The 20821-nt window shown below is 41.9% G+C and overlaps 1 protein-coding gene across 1 annotated transcript; it reads right to left on the bottom strand.

Annotated features, from left to right (window-relative positions):
- Positions 1-1012: 1012 nt before the first annotated feature.
- hepacamb (hepatic and glial cell adhesion molecule b) lies at positions 1013-12977 on the bottom strand. Its single transcript, XM_079606764.1, has 7 exons — positions 12654-12977; positions 6708-7049; positions 6314-6595; positions 6087-6180; positions 5911-5996; positions 3314-3384; positions 1013-2975 (listed from the first exon to the last, which is right to left on the bottom strand). The coding sequence occupies exons 1-7, from the start codon at positions 12733-12735 to the stop codon at positions 2658-2660; spliced, it is 1275 nt and encodes a 424-aa protein (XP_079462890.1). The 5' UTR covers positions 12736-12977; the 3' UTR covers positions 1013-2657.
- Positions 12978-20821: the final 7844 nt, after the last annotated feature.

The following is a 20821-nucleotide window of genomic DNA, read 5'->3' as shown; positions in this document are numbered from 1 at the left end:
AGACCTAACCGAATTTGGAGCGACTAAAAATTAAAAATAGTAGGTTTTACACAGAATTTCATAGCCCTGATTTTTTTAATTGTAAATCTAATGTATATTGTGTAGCAATTTAAAACAGAATGTATGTAGGCTATGTATGTATGTATGTATGTATGTATGTATGTATGTATGTATGTATGTATGTATGTATCCTCACAAAGATGTACCGTTTTATTTTTTAATGCATAATTATGAGAAAGAAAATGGTAATTTTACCATTAGCCATTGTTGTCATGTAATGTCCTACTTATGCTTCCTTTTAAAACTTAGGCCCGTTTTCACAGACAAGGCTTTAGGCCTTAGTTCAGTTGGGTCATTTAAGTATTAATGTGCCTTAGAAAAAAGAAAAGAAAAAAAAATACAATGAAACCGGGAGTTGGTCTTTTAATATTCAACAATATTATTGATCTGACTGTACTTATGCTGTTGTATGAGAACTGAACTGAGCTCGAAGATTAGCTACATAATTTTTTTTGCAGAACTTCTTTATACTGTAGATGAACTGAATCAACACTGAAATTACTTCAGTTGAACAGCGGAAATGCATAATTTTCCTGTCATCACTGTAAAACTGCTTTGAAACTATCTGTATTGTAAAAAGCACAATACAAATAAAAGTGACTTGACTTTTAAAACTTCTGTTCATGCCTGAAACTATTTTTGTTTTTCCACAGGGTAATCTATTTGCATTCTCTGTGCTTATTTGGGTTTCTGTCTCCAACTTATACATTTATGCATGGTATGAATCAACACAAGATCAGCCTGCTCCCTTTACAATGCCTGTTCTCAACGGCCGTGCCCATGCATAACAAGGAGCCTACTGTGTCTTTTGTGTGAATCAGCACGTACATTGTCTCTCCCTTTTCAGGGACAGAATGAACTTCAACAAGAGAGACACGATTACATAATGCTCAGATTATTAGCGGGTGAAACACTGTGCAAATTCTCATCAAATATGTGAAAGATTGCATTTAGATCTTTCTCAATATATTTTATTTAACATCTTCTTTACAGATCAACTCTACTTGTCATTTTCATTCACCAAAATAAAAACAGGCCTGTTCATGTTCTTTAAGTGAATGAAAAAAAAAAAAAAAAAAGGAAATACAAACTATTGACTTGACAAAGCCTAGCCTGGAGTTTACAACAATTGTAAACAATTTATTCAATTAGTGGTAGTTTGAATGCAGATCTTGCTAGGTGGTTGCTAGGGTGTTCTGGGTGGTTCGTATGTAATTGCTTGGAACATAGATATGTACGTATGATCCACATTCGACCGCGAGACACGTCAGCAAGCCCGCCATCTTGCAACGGTCAGCGTGTTGTCACTCACAGTAAGAATCAATGATGCCACAAGATTGCACAGCTTATGGTTTTGAAACCGCAGAGATTTAAATTCCTGAAGAAATGGGATAAACTTTCTCAGGTGAGAATAATGTGTTGGTTTGTGTTTTTATATTTATTAACTCAATATTACATGTTTTTACTTTTACTATGGTAACTTTTTAACGTGTTAGCTGACGCCTTCGTCTTATTGTGTTGTGTTAGTTTAGCAAAATCATCTGCTAAAGTCTATTTCATATATAGATATTCATATATGCGTCTAACTAAGTTGCAGACAGTCAGTCAACTTGCTCTTGAATGTTCACGGATCGCTCCAATATGGCTGATGGCTTATATAGCGGCCAATTGAAACAGCTGCTAATGTAGAATCTATGTAGATCTATGACTTGGGATTCTGGTTGGTTGCTAGTGTGTTGCTATGAGTGCTACGTTTTTATTATTGTGCCTTAGAAAAAAATATATATTACTGGTGTCCATCTTGCGACAAAACAATGGCACTGACATATTTTAAGATATATTTTTACGTTTTATTCTGGGACTTAAGCCGAAGGTATAGACTTTTGCAGATGATTTTGCAGGTGACGTCAGAACCCGGAAGACTAATTCACCGGTGGTTCCTTCGAGAAATCAGTTTATCATATAAAGCGATCGAGTATCTTTAGAAAATGTGGACTTAATTCATATGGATTCGTTTTATGATCTCTTTATGAACTTTTTAAAGCGTCAAAGGGGTAGTTGTGTATGGAGAGTACAGAAAGATCTTGAGGGTGAGTAATTCCCCTTTTCAGGTGATCTATCCCTTTAAATAATGGCACAAATATCAGTAAATTGACTAGCGCAAACTTTAGTATATAACCCTGCTTGATTTACTTAAATACTCTACTCCTATAAATGTTGCATCTGAAAGGGAAACTCCTATGAATGCATATGCAATTAGATCAGCCGCAAAAATAACCCTGTCCACGCCTTTCCAGCACTCATTTTTCACTGCGTGTCTTCACTAAATCCTGTACTAAACGCTAAAAGAGTTTGCGCTGGCACAAGCAAATCTGGCCCATAATGTGTTAGATCAACTCAACATTCACAATATTTTTTTCAAATAAAATGTGTCTTAACATGATGAAGCTAAACAAGTTTGAAATGCAGAGTTTTGGAGGATAGACACATATGTGTATTTACATATTTACATATATTAATGCAAAAGTATTTGTGCAGGTCATTATCTGACTTTTTGCAGCATGTGGGCTTGGCAGATGTGGTCAGTGCATCGACATCTATATTTTTGGGGAGCCTTTGGGTTCTTGGGGAGAGGTGGATAGATCCTCAGGCCTCCTGGCCGGAGACGAGGGCTCAGGGGGCTGTGAGACTCGACCGGACTCTCGGATATGGGCTGGTGGGCTTTGACTTTGTCCCTTCCTCCGGCGATGGTGCGGTGGTGATTTGGTGGAGGTGCGAGGGTATCTGCGAGTGGAGCGAGCTGGAGGCTCAGGCAAGTCGGATGGAGGAGGTATTGAGCTGTTGTAGCTTGGAGGGCTGCCGCTAATAGAGCTGCATGTTTCACATGTTGACGCTGGTTCACCAGGAGGAGAATCCTGAGGATGTCAAGTGCAGGAATTTACAGTCTTCACACGCCTACATCATTGCACTTTCATATTACCAAGACATGCAAAAACATCTAGGCTATTCTTGTAACACAGGTCTAATAACATCATAACCTATTCTACTAGAATATGTGGTGAAAACATGAATATTAATGTGTAATAAAAAGAAATGTTTCTGAAGCAGTCAGATGTTTGCAGGTTCAACCTTTGCTCTCTGACTCACAGACAGTTCTGCTGAGATAATGGACCACTCATCCACTTGAAAGGCTATTTTTAACTATAAAGTGGGTGTGCTGGGAGAGGGAAATTAAATAATGACGTCATAATACCTTCTCTTTTAAGATGTAGAGTGATACAGGATTCCTCCGCTCATGATCAGTCATTATTGGGATGACATCATCTAGATATATAAATGAACAATTAAACATGAAATATAATATAAATTGAATGCTCCATCATCCATGCGACCCTACGTAGGACAAACGGTTTGGCGAATGAATGGATAATATAATATAATATATTGCCCCAGCATCCTGTTCTCATTATCAGCCATTATTGTTATGACATCATCATTTAAATATATAATGGACAATCACACATGATGTAAATCTAATATAATACAACATTGTCATGGTTTTTGGCTGATAACAAAGAACACGACGAAGGAGATACTTAAAATAGTCCTTAATTGTTGGTCCCAACAAGGAAACTCACAGGAGAAAACTTGAAGAAACAGAATAGCACACTCTAACACTGACAAAACAGGACCATGAACTGAACAAAACAGGAAGTACTGTACATATACTAGAACGAGGGAACTAATTAATTAACTAATAAGGGCCAGGTGAATGAAATGAATCAAAGAAACACATGGGAAAACTGGGTCAACTGAAAACGAGCAAACAGAAGGGGAACATTGAAAACAAAGACAGAACAGACTGACAGTACTCCCCCTTCCTGGAAGGCTCGGCCTCGCACCAAAACAAAAGGGGAAAAAAAGTTCAGCCGGGGAGGGGGAGGGTAATGGTGAGGGGGTTTGAGCATGGCTGACGCAGGGCTGGAGCAGGGAATGACTAGGATGGAGCTGGCAGGATGGGAAGCCTCCAGGGCGGTGCTATTAGCATGGGGTGCCGGGAGGAGTTGTATCATTAGGAAACCACCAGAGTAGCGCAGGTAGCTCAGGGAGCCAGGGAGGTCCAGGCAGTCCCAGGGGCCAGGGAGGTATCAGTAGTGCAGTGAGCCAGGGAGGTGCTGGTAGCTCAGGGAGCCAGGGAGGTCCAGGCAGTCCCAGGGGCCAGGGAGGTATCAGTAGTGCAGTGAGCCAGGGAGGTGCTGGTAGCTCAGGGAGCCAGGGAGGTGCAGGCAGTGCCGGGAGCCAGGGAGCTATCAGTAGTGCAGTAAGCCAGGCAGGTGCTGGTAGCTCAGGGAGCCAGGGAGGTGCAGGCAGTCCCAGGGGCCAGGGAGGTATCAGTAGTGCAGTGAGCCAGGCAGGTGCTGGTAGCTCAGGGAGCCAGGGAGGTGCAGGCAGTGCCGGGAGCCAGGGTGGTGCTGGTAGCTCAGGGAGCCAAGGAGGTGCATGCAGTGCTGGGAGCCAGGGAGGTGCAGGCAGTGCCGGGAGCCAGGGAGGTGCAGGCAATTCTGTAAGCCAGGGTGGTGCTGGTAGCTCAGGGAGCCAGGGAGGTGCAGGTAGCACAGGTAGCCAAGGAGGTACAGGCAATTCCAGGAACCAGGAAGGCTCGGCCTCAGGGCCACGGTAACTTGGCTTGGCCACTATGGCTAGAGACACTATTGGGAGGAGCTATGGGGTTGTGAACCGGAGCGGACTCTGGAGTGGACATATGGGCTGGAGCCATCTCTGGACTCTGGCCAGGGGCTGGAGTGGATGTGTGTGTGGCCCAAACACACACAATAACAGCAACATAAATGGTAATGACCACCTCTTCAATTCCACCAGGGCAGACAGGAAGGGCTGGCTCTGGAATTTCACTCATAGGAATGGACAGGGGAAATTTCACTCACTGGAACTGACTCTGGGATTTCTCTCACTGGAACTGACCAGGGGATTTCTCTCACTGAAAAAGACTCGGGAATTTCTCTCACTGGAATAGACAGTCTCTAGAACGGACTTGGGAGTGGATGGTAAGGTCCGTTTAGGGCTTGGACGCAGGCTTGGGGTTTGCTGGAGTGCCCAAACATTTTCGAGCTGGGACAGGATGACAGCTGGGAATGTCCTCATTCATTTCCTCAATAACAAAATCTTAACCATTCAACCAGAGGACATAATTAATATATTCAACCAAAAGAGAGCTGCTTTTACAAGGAGAAAGAGACTGATACAGTTCATCATCCAGTCCCTCCTGAAAACAGGCCTTGAGCATATCAGTGCTCCAGCTCCCCAGATTGTAACAATGCAAAAACTCCTCCACATATATTGTTCCAGAGGCCTACCGCTCTGTTGGAGGGAGAAGAGAAGGCAATCTTCAGCTAGACTCTGTAGATCAGCCCATTTCATTGTCTTTTGGTCCTGTCTTCTGTCACAGTATGTGGCTGATAACAAAGAGCACGACAAAGGAGATACTCAGAAATAGTCTTTACTTGTTGTTTCCACCAAGGAAACACACATGAGATAACTTGAAGAAACAGAATAGCACATTCTAACACTGACAAGACAGGACTATGAACAAAACAAAAGTGAGAACATTTATACTAGAACCAACCGAGGGAACCAATGAGTTAATTAACAAGGGCCAGGTGAATGAGATGAATCAAAGAAACACATGGGAAAACTGGGTCAACTGAAAACAAGCAAAGAGAAGGTAAATCAGTAAAATAAGCTTGTTAGCACAGGGTGCATTTACTCTGATGAACATTTCATATGGAGAGCAAATCAATATTAAATAACAACATAATTGCACTGAATACATACCCTCGGGCTTGACGTCATGATACCTGATGTGGTGGGTTTGTGGAATGGATCTTGGTATAATAGTTTTAGACTTCTGTTTTTTTGATCTGGCAATGAAAGTATTTATGGTGACATGTTAATTTACACTAATATTGTTAACTTAATGGATGAGTGAAAAAAGAAAAATAGGTTTATACTTTTTTGATGGCCTCCAGCAAGCACACACAGTTACAAGCGTGATGAGGACGAAGATGCCGACTGTAGACAGTATAATATAAAGGGAGCTCCTTTCTGGAAACGAGAACATTTTCAGCCATTTTGTTTCTTAAAGATCAGCAAATATCTATGAATATCTATAAAGTATATAATACAGTATCAATGTATTTAAAAATGATTCATTATGTTCAAATGTTCCCATTCTTACTGTAAACCGTGAGTTTCACTGGCAGACTTCTCATGCTACTAATCGGGTTCTCCACCATACAACTGTAGACATCATCATCAACCATCTGAACGCGTGTGATGGTCACGACCTTCTGGTCCGTTGACAGCAGAAGACGGGTCTCATTTAATAATGGATGGCCACCTTTTGCCCAGCTATAGGTGGTCTTTGTGCCCAAGTCATGGGTGCAATTTATTGTGAAATTCTCTGTCAGTTCCAGAACAGTGGAAGTGACCATGTGGACGTGTGGCTTAGAGATTGGCTCTGGTAAAACATCAGCCAAGATTTTATTGGTATTATTTATTGAGATCATAATGATTCCCAAATGTCTACAATGTCTGATTTTCTTTTCAAAATTTCCTTAAACTAGTCTTACCATCTACCGTCAGGTCGATGCTGCCCTCTCCAGTGAAGGTGTCATCGGTGATGGAGATCTCTACTTCATAAGTGCCCTCATCAGACAGCCTGAGGTTATGCAGCAGCAGTGTACCATTCTCAAACACAAGGATACGGTCTCTGTATTCCGGCCGCAGGTTACCAATGATCTCCGTGCCGATGGACTGGACCACTGTAACGGGTTTGTCCCTCTTCAGCTGCCATTTGATTACAGGAGGATCCAGACTTCTGCTTGAGTATCGGACAGAGAGCAGAGCTTCTCCACCTACTGTCCCTCTGATCAGCGTCTCAAAATTGGTAATGTTCACCCCCTGAACACATGCTGTGAAATGAACATCTATTAAACATCTGATTTATGAAATTAATGTTAGTTTGTCCAAATGTGACGAGATCAAGTCAGCTGCTGTGGCATCATTATCAAGTTCATAATTACCTGATCTTGTGCTGACTGCATTCAAAACACATTTATGCGTACATTTAAGGTGGTTATACTTCATTTTAGGTGTTCTTGTTACAGTGTAAGCATATATTTAAGTACTGAGTCATATTAATTAATAGAGTTAGTTTTTAGATTTGGGTTTGGTTTAGGGTTAGTTGCATGTAATTATGCTTAATTTACTGTTATTACTACAGTAAGTACATGTAACAAACTGTATTTAACAAGGACACTGCAAAATAAATGTTACCAGTAAAAAAAAGTGTTTGAAGTGCATATAAAATTGGATTGCTTTTTTAACTAAAAACAAAACACACACAAACCCACATGTATTCTATTCAAGTCAAGTCAAGTCACCTTCATTTATATTGCGCTTTTAGCAATATAGATTGTTTAAAAGCAGCTTTACAGTGATAATAAGAAATTAAAGTAACAGAGACAGTTTTGGCTTTACAGCAGCAGTTATTGTCCAGCTAAACTTAGTTTTGATTGATTCACTTCCGTCGCAACAATCTTTATTAAATTGAGGGGCCGCCAACACGACACCTTTCTAACAAAAAACCCCTAATGCAATCCAGCCGCCCACCCGCACAAAACAGTACCTGGTGGCTCAAGAACGTAAACCATGAAATAGGTTCCTAGGTACAAGCCTTGAAAAATGTATAATACAGAATTTGTTTATGGGGCCCTATTTTGATGATCTGAAAGTATCAAACGCAAAACGCAAGTAACTTTGTGGGCGGAACCCGCTGTTGCTATTAAATGACTCTTGCGCCCGACGCAAATCTAAAATGGGTTGGTCTGAAGTAGCTTCATTATTCATAGGTGTGGTTTGGGCGTAAAGTGAAATAAACCAATCAGAGCGTCCTCTCACATTCCCTTTAAGAGCAGGCGCGCTTGTTCCGTGGCGGATTGCTTTTATAACGGCGGGATGCCAGCGCACGCCAGGAGCGGTTCACAGCCGAGGAGACCGACGTTCTCGTCGTCAGGGCCGTAAAACACACAGAAGTGACATTGTATGGGGATGGGAGAAACCCACCCAAATAAGCTTCGGTTAAACAGGCGTATAATAATTTGGGTAAATGTGTAAGCTAGATTATGCCTATTTTTTTCACATCTTCATGGACACAACAATGATTTCCCTCGTGTGTTAATATTTTTCCTTAATGTATGATTTGCAAAAATGGAAACTGCTGCGTCTGTTTAGATTAGATAATCAAAGCGTATATGCGCGTTGTGCACACGCTACATAATGGCCAAGCATGCACGCTTAAAATAGCATATGACTAACGAGCAACGCGCCACTGTCTTTAAACTAGGTTTTTTCTGGTCAGTGGCAGAATTGCTTTTTGAAACTGCAAAATAGCACCAGGGAACGTTTGCGCCGGAACATGCCTCCTCTTTTTACTGAACACATGAAAATAAATTAGGATGGGGACTTGGTTCTATGCATTGTGTGTTGATTGGTTGGAGATAATGCAAGCTTGAGGTCGACTGCAAGAAAGGGGCAGAGTTTTTCACAAAATGATTGGAGAAGTCCAGCATACATCATCAGAGAGTCTGTCACTTCACATAAAGAATTCAGTTGATGTCATTTTGAAATATTACAAGCTATTTAATAATAATAATAATTATATACCTTCATAATAAGATACATAACATGCATTTAATCCTCTGGTGCTCTTTGCATATAGAGAAAAAAATTAAGTAAAATTAAGTAAATTTAAGTGTTTTACAAAAAAGTTAAAAAAAAATTTATAGAATTTTTTTTTATTTTTATGAAAGTGCACAAGAATACTATTTAGAATTTTTATATGAAATACAGTATATATTTTCCAAAACACGTTTTACTCAAGTTTTTAATCAAATGGATGTTTTACAAAACTGTAAGCTTGATATCTCAAAAAATGAGCTTTAAGTAAGATTTTGTTTGGCCGCAGTACCAAAAGTTCCCACTAGATGAAATTCGTTTTCTAAGTACACTGGGTGCTTCTCATTTCTTATTTGTTTTCCTTTCCTCGCTTCCTTTCCTCGCGTCTCAGCTCCACCCCCTGTAGGATGCGAGGGAGGGCTGCAAGGAAAGAAAATGAGGACGGAGGAATCGAAGGAAAGCTTATTTATACATTGGAATACTTGATCACTCGAGCGTCACTTTAAAGCGCCATTAGCTGTGCTCAAAGGACTGGCCCTATGTTGTTGAAGTTTGGTTATTTAAGAAATTAATAATAAATAATAATAATAATAATAATAATAAAGCAAGATACCCTGTTGAAATATGTGAGATGTGAGGTTTATTTAAACTGCAAAGGTAAATGATTAATTAAAATAATTGTGACAGATGTGAAGGGGGAGGAGAATTTATATGTGCGTCACGTTTAGTCGATAAAACACTTCCGCATAGGACACCTATGCATCCTCGCTCACAGTTTAACTCCTCAGGAAGCCTCCTCACTCCTCGATCCCTGCCTCCTCATGGTGCAATTAGAGAGTTGAGAGTTCCTTTGTCTGAGCTCGATCGGTTTCTGGGTAATAGGATGGAGGACAGATGGGGCGAGGAAACGAGGAGGGATGAAGAACCCTAAGTGTAACAATTTTTTTTCAGGACCATTTAACCCTTTGAAATCATGTCCATGTCCATTTCTTTCCCTTTCACATTGCAAGTGCCAAAACCTTTACTAAGTTTCATACCATTCCGATGAAGTTAAAATTGTTTTCGGTTGAAAATGACCAAAGAACACCAGAGGGTTAAAAATTTGATGAATTTCCATTTTATTCAGACTTTAAGTTCCATATGTGTTCACTTTTGATGATTGTTCATTAGTTCATGTGGATTTAGCGTTGCCCTTATTATTGTTTCCACACATACAGGGAAGATACACTTAATGTGCCAGTTTGTTAAGGCCTCTCCCTGCCTTCTGTCTAACTTCACTGCAATCATGTGCAAATGAAGCCGTAATAATACTCATCAGATCCCATTGCCACACAGAAACACACCATAACCTTCATACAGGACAGTTGCACAGCCTAACACACCCTTTACAACTGAGCTCTTTCAGATATTGATGAGTCAAATCATGTAATAGCAAATGGCTATTGCAGACCAAAAATGGATCACAGGATTGTTCTGATTGGCTCACACAGACAGATAACAAATAACAAAATCCGACTAGTTATTGTAGCAATACTGCTTCAAGGTTTGGTAAAATTTCTTAGTGCTTTTGAAAGAAGTGTTTAGGCTCACCATGGCAGCATTCATTTTATTAAAAAAACAATAAAAATTGTGATATTGTGAAATATTGTTACATGTATGTACTGTCTCCTTTCATAGTGTTGTTGGTTTAGTCCTGTGACCTAGTTTTCCCCAGTCTGTTTAATTAGTTATGTCATTAACCTGTTCCCTTAGTTAATTTACTAATTAAGTTCCTTTGTTTGCTTTGTACTGAAACCCTCAGTTCTCCCATTCTCTGTCCGTTCTCGTTTATGTTTGTGTTTTTTTCTCCTGCGTTTCTCCTGGTTCTTGAGTGTTTGTGATTAAAGTCTGTTTCCTGGAATTATTCCTTGTTGTGCGAGTTTCTAATATACCACGTTACGTAACTAAAAAAGAAAAGAAAAAAAGAGCCATTACTCCAGTCTTCAGTATCACATGATCCGTCAGAAATCATTCTAATGCTGATTTGCTGCTCAATATATATATATTTTCTATTATTATCAATGTTAAAAACAGTTGTGCTGTTCATTTTTCAGTTCATTTCACAACATTTTTGTGAAAACAGTGATATTTTTACACGATTATTTGATAAATAGAAGTTTTAAAAAAAGCATTTATTTGAAATAAAAATATTTTGCAATATTATACATCGTACTGTCTCATTTGACCAATTGAAGGCATTTTTGCTTAACCAAGCATTCATTTCTTTGAATGAGCTTTTGTATTTTGAGCCATGCAAACAACCCAGACTACTTTAAATGGGTTCACATCAGATTTACTTATCAGCCGGTCATTTATGCCATTCATGATAATATTAATAAATATCAATGCTTCATTAAAAAAAGTTTTGTTATACTTCTGTACTGTACAATAAACATTTTTAGTGGATCACCTTTTAAAGCCTTAAGTAATTTAATGTAAAGTATCCTCTTTCTCTGATAACCAGCATAATAAAGCCAGTGTGGAAACAGCCCATCTCCCTGGTAACTGCTTACAGTACGAAAGGTCTGCCAGAGATGAGAATACAAAAGCTTGAATTGTTTGGCCCAATTTCCTGGAATGAAAAGGGCCCACAGAGCGACAAACAATCCATGTGATGAGATGAAAAGTGACACACGGGGCTCCTGTGGCTTTGTTGATGACAACATTGGCCAATTGTACAACACAAACAGCTTCTAAAGTAGTCATGATGTGAGGATAGAAATGGGGTTTTATGATGTTGTAAATATGAATATGAAGTACAGTAGTCCATACATCTTTGTCCTTCTAGTAACTAATTGTCTCAATGCTGCTATCTGCTCTGACAGTAGATCCGGATGGTAAACACTCACAGATCACAGACACCTATAGAAACACAGCATCTTTTTATTTTACTAAAAAAAAATTCCATTTCCATTTGGGTGTGGTAGCAATATTCCATGATTTTTTTCAATAAATCAAGTCATGAATGAATGTCATTGCATTATACATCCAGATATTAAACCATTTATTAAAGAAAGCAAAATATTTCACCAAAAAAAAAAAAAGGTCACACTTTGTCGACGGTCTACTTTAGACATTTGACTAACTATAAGTAACTTTGCAACTACAAGCCAACTAACACTCATAAGAGTATTAGTAGACTGTCTGCTTAATATCTCCTATTACTTTATTTTGATGGTCCCCCAACACACTATCACACACACTATAAGTTCACTGACAATAAGTAACTCTGCAACAACATGCCAACTTATTCTACTAACCCGAACCCTAAGACCTAACAGTCTACGAGTCTACTAATACTGAGCGTTAGTTGACATGTAGTTACAGAGTTAGTTAGAAAGTAGACCATCGAAATAAAGTGTTACCAATTTGGGTAGCCAACCGTCCATCACACTGACACCAGTTATTGTTTAGGAAATAAAAAGCTAAAAAAGGTGACTAGTTTAAAAAGAAACCAACTAGAAAGCTTTAGAATTATTTGTTTGCAGCTTGATTTCATATTTTGTAATCTGCTATGGAATTCATACACTAGAAGTGTGGCAGAAGTGTTAAAAAGTGTCCAAATTATGTATAGTGTGGTCTAATCGATAATATGGTGGTTATTTTCTGGTTTTTACTCATTACAACACACGCTTTAACATTGAAGTCCTTGACATATCTTATACAAAACAGACTATATAAAACTAAAAAGAATTTCAGTCATTTTTTTAACTTGCAGCCAGCACTACGCCATAAGCTCTCGGTCAAGGCCAACAGTGGAGCGTTGTCATTGAATATAAATGTACATTTGTCCCTCTTACCTGAGTGAGTCAGAAGGATCAAGAGGAGAGGTGGTGCAAAAGCAGCTGATGCCCAAGAGAAAGACTCCTTCTCTGCCTTCATCTTGGGTCTAACTTTCACAGTCTTCCCAAAACAATTAGCATGATTTGTTCACTCTGAGCCTGTCCCCCAACTCACAGTCCTGCCATTCCTTCCGAGGCTGGGCTATGCCATGCTGCTGACAAACGGACACGCAAAAACACGCACAGACGTGCAGTCACACACACATGTGCATGTGTACATGCTTTCACACAAGCAGTGCAACACGATAGCATGTTTGTGAGTCATTGAATGGGTCTGTTTGTGTAAGGGGGAGAAAGGGGTGGTAATATATGTGTGGGGAGGTTGTTGTTCACGGCCTGACTGTTTATTGTATTTTACTAATGCATTTTCCTTGAGTGATTAATATAATAATTATAATAAAGAACTGGATTCTTTAAAAAAAGATCATTGTGCAACAAAACCATAACTAAAACTTAGATGAATGAAAATAATGGAAAAATAACAATAACAAAAGGAGCATTGCCAGTACTGCAAGACTTTGAGTAGCCTATATGCCTCTCCTGATAAAAATAATAATAAAGAAAATCCAAATAGACATTATTTTGTTGCTTCATGATCTCCCTCTGTCTCATTGCTCATAACATCAATAGGAAGGGGAGAGCAGGCAAGATAAGATAAGGGAAGAAATTCATATTTAAGCTGATCTGGGATCTGACTTACCATTATAAAGGCATATCAAGAAACAGAACCAATGATTTTAGATTGTGCAAATGGGTTGGTGGCAAATAACATGGACATTTCTTGTCTTTTAAGATATTTTATTAAAATGTACTTGAACGCAAAGGTAGTTTGCATAATTTTAAATTCTGTGACTAGTTGCAGCTTTAGTTAGTAATTTTTTTTCTGACAAAAATGTTAATATTAAACAATATATATATATATATATATATATATATATATATATATATATATACTGTAGCGTATGTACTGTATTTGCGTATATATTGATCTTCACTGAGTCCAAGTAATCCATATGTTCTATAAAACACAACATTAATCTGAATTTAAACTTTAGTATAAACCTCAATTTAGTTCTGGAGTAGTTTCCTCCAGGAAACCAGCTTATTAAACTCTTTAGACCAAGTCTATGACTATTTATTCGTTTGAAAGATTCTGTTAATCTGGTTTAAAAGGCCATTAATCTCTATCCGGCAAACATCCATCCATCCATCCATCTTCTTCCGCTTATCCGGTGCCGGGTCGCGGGGGCAGCAGTCTAAGCAGAGATGCCCAGACTTCCCTCTCCCCAGACACTTCCTCCAGCTCTTCCGGGGGGACACCGAGGCGTTCCCAGGCCAGCCGGGAGACATAGTCTCTCCAGCGTGTCCTAGGTCTTCCCCGGGGTCTCCTCCCGGTGGGACGTGCCCGGAACACCTTCCCAGGAAGGCGTTCAGGAGGCATCCGGAACAGATGCCCGAGCCACCTCAGCTGACCCCTCTCGATGCGGAGGAGCAGCGGCTCTACTCTGAGCTCCTCCCGAGTGACCGAGCTCCTCACCCTATCTCTAAGGGATCGCCCAGCCACTCTGCGGAGAAAGCTCATTTCGGCCGCCTGTATCCGGGATCTTGTCCTTTCGGTCATGACCCAAAGCTCATGACCATAGGTGAGAGTAGGAACGTAGATTGACCGGTAAATCGAGAGCTTCGCCTTGCGGCTCAGCTCTTTCTTCACCACGACAGACCGGTACATCGACCGCATTACTGCAGAAGCTGCACCGATCCGTCTGTCAATCTCCCGTTCCATCCTTCCCTCACTCGTGAACAAAACCCCAAGATACTTGAACTCCTCCACTTGAGGCAGGAACTCTCCACCAACCTGAAGAAGGCAAGCCACCTTTTTCCGACTGAGGACCATGGCCTCGGATTTGGAGGTGCTGATTCTCATCCCAGCCGCTTCACACTCGGCTGCAAACCGTCCCAGTGCATGCTGAAGTTCCTGGTCTGAAGGGGCCAACACGACAACATCATCCGCAAAGAGCAGAGACGAAATCGTGTTGTTCCCAAACCCGACACCCTCCGGCCCCTGGCTGCGCCTAGAAATTCTGTCCATAAAAATTATGAACAGAACCGGCGACAAAGGGCAGCCCTGCCGGAGTCCAACATGCACCGGGAAGAAGTCTGACTTACTGCCGGCAATGCGAACCAAGCTCCTGCTTCGGTCGTACAGGGACCGGACAGCCCTTAGCAAAGGACCCCGGACCCCATACTCCCGGAGCACCCTCCACAGGCCGCCACGAGGGACACAGTCGAATGCCTTCTCCAAATCCACAAAGCACATGTGGATTGGTTGGGCAAACTCCCATGAACCCTCCAGCACCCTGGAGAGGGTATAGAGCTGGTCCAGTGTTCCACGGCCCGGACGAAAACCGCACTGTTCCTCCTGAATCCGAGGTTCTACTATCGGCCGTATTCTCCTCTCCAGTACCCTGGCATAGACTTTCCCAGGGAGGCTGAGAAGTGTGATCCCCCTGTAGTTGGAACACACTCTCCGGTCCCCCTTCTTAAAAAGAGGGACCACCACCCCGGTCTGCCATCCCAGAGGCACTGTCCCCGACCGCCACGCGATGCTGCAGAGGCGTGTCAGCCAAGACAGCCCCACAACATCCAGAGACTTGAGGTACTCAGGGCGGATCTCATCCACCCCCGGTGCCTTGCCACCGAGGAGTTTCTTGACTACCTCGGTGACTTCAGCTTGGGTGATGGACGAGTCCACCTCTGAGCCCTCAGCCTCTGCTTCCTCAATGGAAGACGTGACGGCGGGATTGAGGAGATCCTCGAAGTATTCTTTCCACCGTCCGACGACATCCCCAGTTGAGGTCAACAGCTGCCCACCTCCACTGTAGACAGCGGTGGTAGGGCACTGCTTCCCTCTCCTGAGGCGCCGAACGGTTTGCCAGAATTTCTTCGAGGCCAGCCGATAGTCCTTTTCCATGGCCTCACCGAACTCCTCCCAGGCCCGAGTTTTTGCCTCCACAACCACCCGGGCTGCAGTTCGCTTGGCCTGCCGGTACCCGTCAGCTGCCTCAGGAGTCCCACAAGCCAACCAGGCCCGATAGGACTCCTTCTTCAGCTTGACGGCATCCCTTACTTCCGGTGTCCACCACCGGGTTCGGGGATTGCCGCCTCGACAGGCACCGGAGACCTTACGGCCACAGCTCCGAGCAGCCGCTTCAACAATGGAGGTGGAGAACATGGTCCACTCGGACTCAATATCTCCAGCCTCCCTCGGGATCCGGTCGAAGCTCTGCCGGAGGTGGGAGTTGAAGATCTTTCTGACAGGAGACTCAGCCAAACGTTCCCAGCAGACCCTTACAGTACGCTTGGGTCTGCCGAGTCTGTCCAGCTTCCTCCCCCGCCATCGGATCCAACTCACCACCAGGTGGTGATCAGTTGACAGCTCCGCCCCTCTCTTTACCCGAGTGTCCAAGACATATGGCCGCAGGTCAGATGAAACGACCACAAAGTCGATCATCGACCTACGGCCTAGGGTGTCCTGGTGCCACGTGTACTGATGGACACCCTTATGCTTGAACATGGTGTTCGTTATGGACAAACTGTGACTAGCACAGAAGTCCAATAACTGAACACCGCTCGGGTTCAGATCAGGGGGGCCGTTCCTCCCAATCACGCCCCTCCAGGTAACACTGTCGTTGCCCACGTGGGCGTTGAAGTCCCCCAGTAGAACGACGGAGTCCCCAGTCGGAGCACTTTCCAGCACCCCTCCCAGAGACTCCAAGAAGGCCGGGTACTCTGCACTGCCGTTTGGCCCATAGGCACACACGACAGTGAGAGACCTATCCCCGACCCGTAGGCGCAGGGAAACGACCCTCTCGTTCACCGGGGTAAACTCCAACACATGGCGGCTGAGCTGGGGGGCTATAAGTAAACCCACACCAGCCCGCCGCCTCTCACTATGGGCAACTCCAGAGTGGTGAAGAGTCCATCCTCTCTCGAGGAGGGTGGTTCCAGAGCCCAAGCTGTGCGTAGAGGTGATCCCAACTATCTCTAGTTGGAACCTCTCAACCTCACGCACAATCTCAGGCTCCTTCCCCGCCAGCGAGGTGACGTTCCACGTCCCTAGAGCTAGTTTCCGTGTCCAGGGATCGGGTTGTCGAGGCCCCCGCCTTCGACTGCCGCCCGATCCTCTCAGCACCAGCCCGCTACGGTCCCTCCTGTAGGTGGTGAGCCCACGGGAAGGTGGCCCCACGTCGCTCCTTCGGGCTGAGCCCGGCCGGACCCCGTGGGGGGAGGCCCGGCCACCAGGCGCTCGCATACGAGCCCCAACCCCAGGTCTGGCTCCAGGGTGGGGCCCCGGCTGCGCCATACCGGGCGACGTCACGGTCCTCGATTTAATTTTTATCATAAGGGCTTTTTGAACCACTCTTAGTCTGACCCGTCACCTAGGACCTGTTTGCCTTGGGAGACCCTACCAGGGGCATATAGCCCTGGACAACATAGCTCCTAGGGTCATTCGGGTACTCAAACCCCTCCACCACGTTAAGGTGGCAGTTCAAGGACATCCCTTTTTTTAAAATTTACTGTCAGTGATTTGTCATTATTCCCAATGCTTTATTTCATTGAATTTATTTTATTTGAGCTTATATAAGTTTCACCTAAATAATTTGACATATACATCAGACATATACATCTGCCCACTTGTCTCTATACAACTTTTTTTCTTTGTCTAGTTGTCTGGCTGCATTAATCTATTTGCTTGTGTTTTATCAATCGAAAATATTTTGATTGGCAGAATTCCCAGCAACTTTACAGATGCTTTTCAATGACAACAACATTTTTAAGCACTTTGCAGTATGTAGACAGCTGGGGTTCCATAGGGCATGTTTATACAATGCTGCCCTCCACTGGCTTGAAAGCACCAAATTGACCCCTCCTTTTCTATCTCACTACAAAATGGACAGTGTCCCTTCAGGGTCTCCATATTGACTTTTACTGTATCTCTAATAAAATACATTGATTTAACAGGGCACAAAAGACACTACAGACTAGAAGCCTAAAAGTGAAGGGAACCTTTTCAAAAATGACATTCACATCTATGTTCACATTGCACTTTCATTAGTACACAAACAATATAGGGAGTAATCAAGCCAGTTAGGCGACTAATTCATTTTCCGTAATATAAGTCAGTGTGGGTGTAATGGCCTCTTGTCATTAACAGGCTTTTACTTGTTAGCATGAACATGGTTTCTGTACTAAACAAAAGGCATATTTACCAACAAAAGGAGAGATGCAAGGCGAACATATGAGCCTACAGAAGCAGGAGGCAACACTGTGGCAGATTTTGTCTGTGTTGCCATTGGAAACCTGAGTGAAATTCATATTTCATAACTCTCCCACCCCCGGCTGAGTCCCTGGACGTGTCAGAGTGAGTGGGAGCCGACGTGGGTGTAAAGTGGGCTCAGAGGCTCCAAAGCAACTTAAGGCTCTCATCCCACAGCGCAACACAGAGCAGGATATTCAGTTACTACTCGTGGATTCAGACATGCTGGGGTTGTTGCTATGCTGAATTCCTTGAGTTGTGTTTTGCTTTGATATGAACCATTTGCCCTTAAGCGCCTATTTTTGAGAATGGCTCTTGAAGAGATATTTTTGGAAAATAGTATTTTTTTAGGTGTGTCATTATGTGAAAGAAAATGAAAGGTTTCCTGATCACACTTCACTGATACGCAACAAGGAAGTTTTGTTCATTTCATTCGGAGATGAAAGAGCACACAAAGACAAACTCTTTCAGTATACACTGTAAAAAAATGCCATGTAACCTAAATGTGCCTAATGTGGTAATATATCAATTAACAAGTTTTATGTTAAACAAAAACAAAACAAACACAAAATACATTCACACATACATACAAACAAGAGACTAAATAATCCAGAGCAAATCTCTCCAATCGGTCTGCAAGATTCTAGTAGAGATTTGGCTGATCCTTGACGCGATCATGGACATCAGCGCAAAGTTGATTCTGTGCTAATTTGATCTAATATTTTATAGTTTTTGAAATTGTTTTAGATTTAAGTAGCAAACGAGAATCGCTAAAATTATTGAACATATTTTGAGACAAAGGTCTTCTTAATGATTTTCAGTTTTGTTCAAGGCAAATGAAGCAACAGTCTTTCAATAACAGAAGTGTAAATAACAGAATATGTAAAAGTATATTATTTGGGGTAAAAGGCACCCTTGCTGTTAAATAGCTGGCAGACTTTTCCATTTGTATACATGAAAGATTCAGATGGTAAATATCATATATTAAGTCAGGTTTCCACCTTAGAGATAATCACCATATTTATAATGAAACCATCATATTAAAAATATTATAGGTATTAATCATAATAAATTATAATTTATTGCTACTACTGTACATCTAGATTAAATTAATATGGGATCCCCTTCAATGATTTCAGAAGTAAAGTATTTGTTTAAATAATGTGTGCCTTTAGCCCCATGCTTGCCACCTCATTCATTTACTATTTAAACTAAATAAACCACTTTTATGATTTATTTTAACACAAAATCTGTTGCTCTATCAATACTCAATACAAGCAATTTTTTTTTTCTGCAATCATACAGTACATTAGGAGTAATACATTAGGAGTAAGCCTTTGCCCCATTGTACCCTACTATTTAAATACCAAAAAAGTAGGTATTTTTGTAATCAGTGTTATTTTGATAAACATGACACAATATAACATTATGGTTATGAAAAGATTTTTACTGTTTTAAAAACACGGATTTGAGAGCATTACTGGAACACGAAAAACAAGTCACTTTTGTCATTGGTGAATCCGGCCAATCGTGAAACAGTTGTGTCGGCTGAGTCAGCCGTCTGTTCTCGAATCGTTCCCGCGGTACTTTGATGCCATACGTCAGTGACATGGCATTGACGCTGTCTCAAGTCCGATAAAATTTCTAACCGGCATGCACAGACATACACACAGAACCCCTACCTATAAGGCCAGGACACACCAAGCCTTTAGTTGGACGTAGTTGCCGGTTTTTGGGGGGCCGATTCAGCATGTTGAACCGGCGTTGAACTCTGTTTGGCTGTTAATCTTAGCGAACAAGTCAGTGCACGAGAATAAAAGCGAAAGTGATGAAAGCGAGCAAAGAAGACCGGAATAATATTACGTCTTCTTACCTTAGCATTCGAATGCATGAATATTTTCATAAAAACATGGGTCGACTACAATGCCGACTAGAATTAATAAAGAAAATGATCAGCATGATTGATATTCAGAATGGCAAGCAAGCATTGCTTTGTTTACGTTTGTGTATCTGCAGTCCTAGTTTTGCCGAAATTACGAAAACAGACTATTGATACCTGCTTATATAGACAGATATTTACTTACTCGCAGGCGCAGATCGCACATGCTAGTTGACAGTCTCCTTTAGTCGTTTTGGCGTGTTCAAGTACAGCTTTTTGGCCGATATGCTGCCGACGCGAGGCGACAAAGCTTTCGTCGCCACTAGTTCTTTGACATTGGCTTTACAGATTCTTGGTTAAAGTCACCATGAAACCAAAATATTTTTTTTATGGCATATTACAGTGTTTATTATAAACAATTCATCTGTGCACATCATTTATTTATTTTAATTAATATGCCTCATTATCTTTAATCAAAATAACTTCTCCTCTCTCTTGTATAGTGACATCTCTTCTCTGATGACGTGTTGTTTACTGGCGCGAGGGTTTGTCATCCTTTCACTCACATGACATCAAATCATGACAAATTTCTGAAACACTCAGAAATCCAGAGTGATGTCACAACAAGGAAGAAAAAACTATCTTAAAATCTGTTTCATACTGACTTTAAAATAGCTATTAGCGCATTTTCACTTTTTGCAGTGCACTTCCATCCACTTTTGCACCCTGATTTTTAACCACATGTAATTTTTCTTCTACACACTTTACACTGTAGCTTGCAGCAGTCTTGTGCCACTGCTCTATTTTAACTGCTTGATATCACCGTGGAGGCCAAGATGTAATACAAACTCCGTCAGGGGAGAGGGCAGGAAGAGATAATTACAGCACGCTCTACTTTCCCCTGTCCATTGTGAGTTGTGTACTGTAATT

The sequence above is a fragment of the Phoxinus phoxinus genome, assembly GCF_949152265.1.
Source record: "Phoxinus phoxinus genome assembly, chromosome: 3".
Classification (NCBI taxonomy): domain Eukaryota; kingdom Metazoa; phylum Chordata; class Actinopteri; order Cypriniformes; family Leuciscidae; genus Phoxinus; species Phoxinus phoxinus.
Note: the sequence above shows the minus strand (reverse complement) of the source record. Positions and strands in the feature narration are given on the sequence as shown.

Excerpts from the sequence above, each read along its gene's own strand:
- hepacamb (XM_079606764.1), bottom strand. The coding sequence starts at position 12,735 with ATGAAGGCAGAGAAGGAGTCTTTCTCTTGGGCATCAGCTGCTTTTGCA. Across the intron at positions 5,997-6,086 it reads TGCTGGAGGCCATCAAAAAA|ATCAAAAAAACAGAAGTCTA; the intron begins GTATAAACCTAT and ends TTTCATTGCCAG. Across the intron at positions 3,385-5,910 it reads TCATGACGTCAAGCCCGAGG|ATGATGTCATCCCAATAATG; the intron begins GTATGTATTCAG and ends TTATATATCTAG.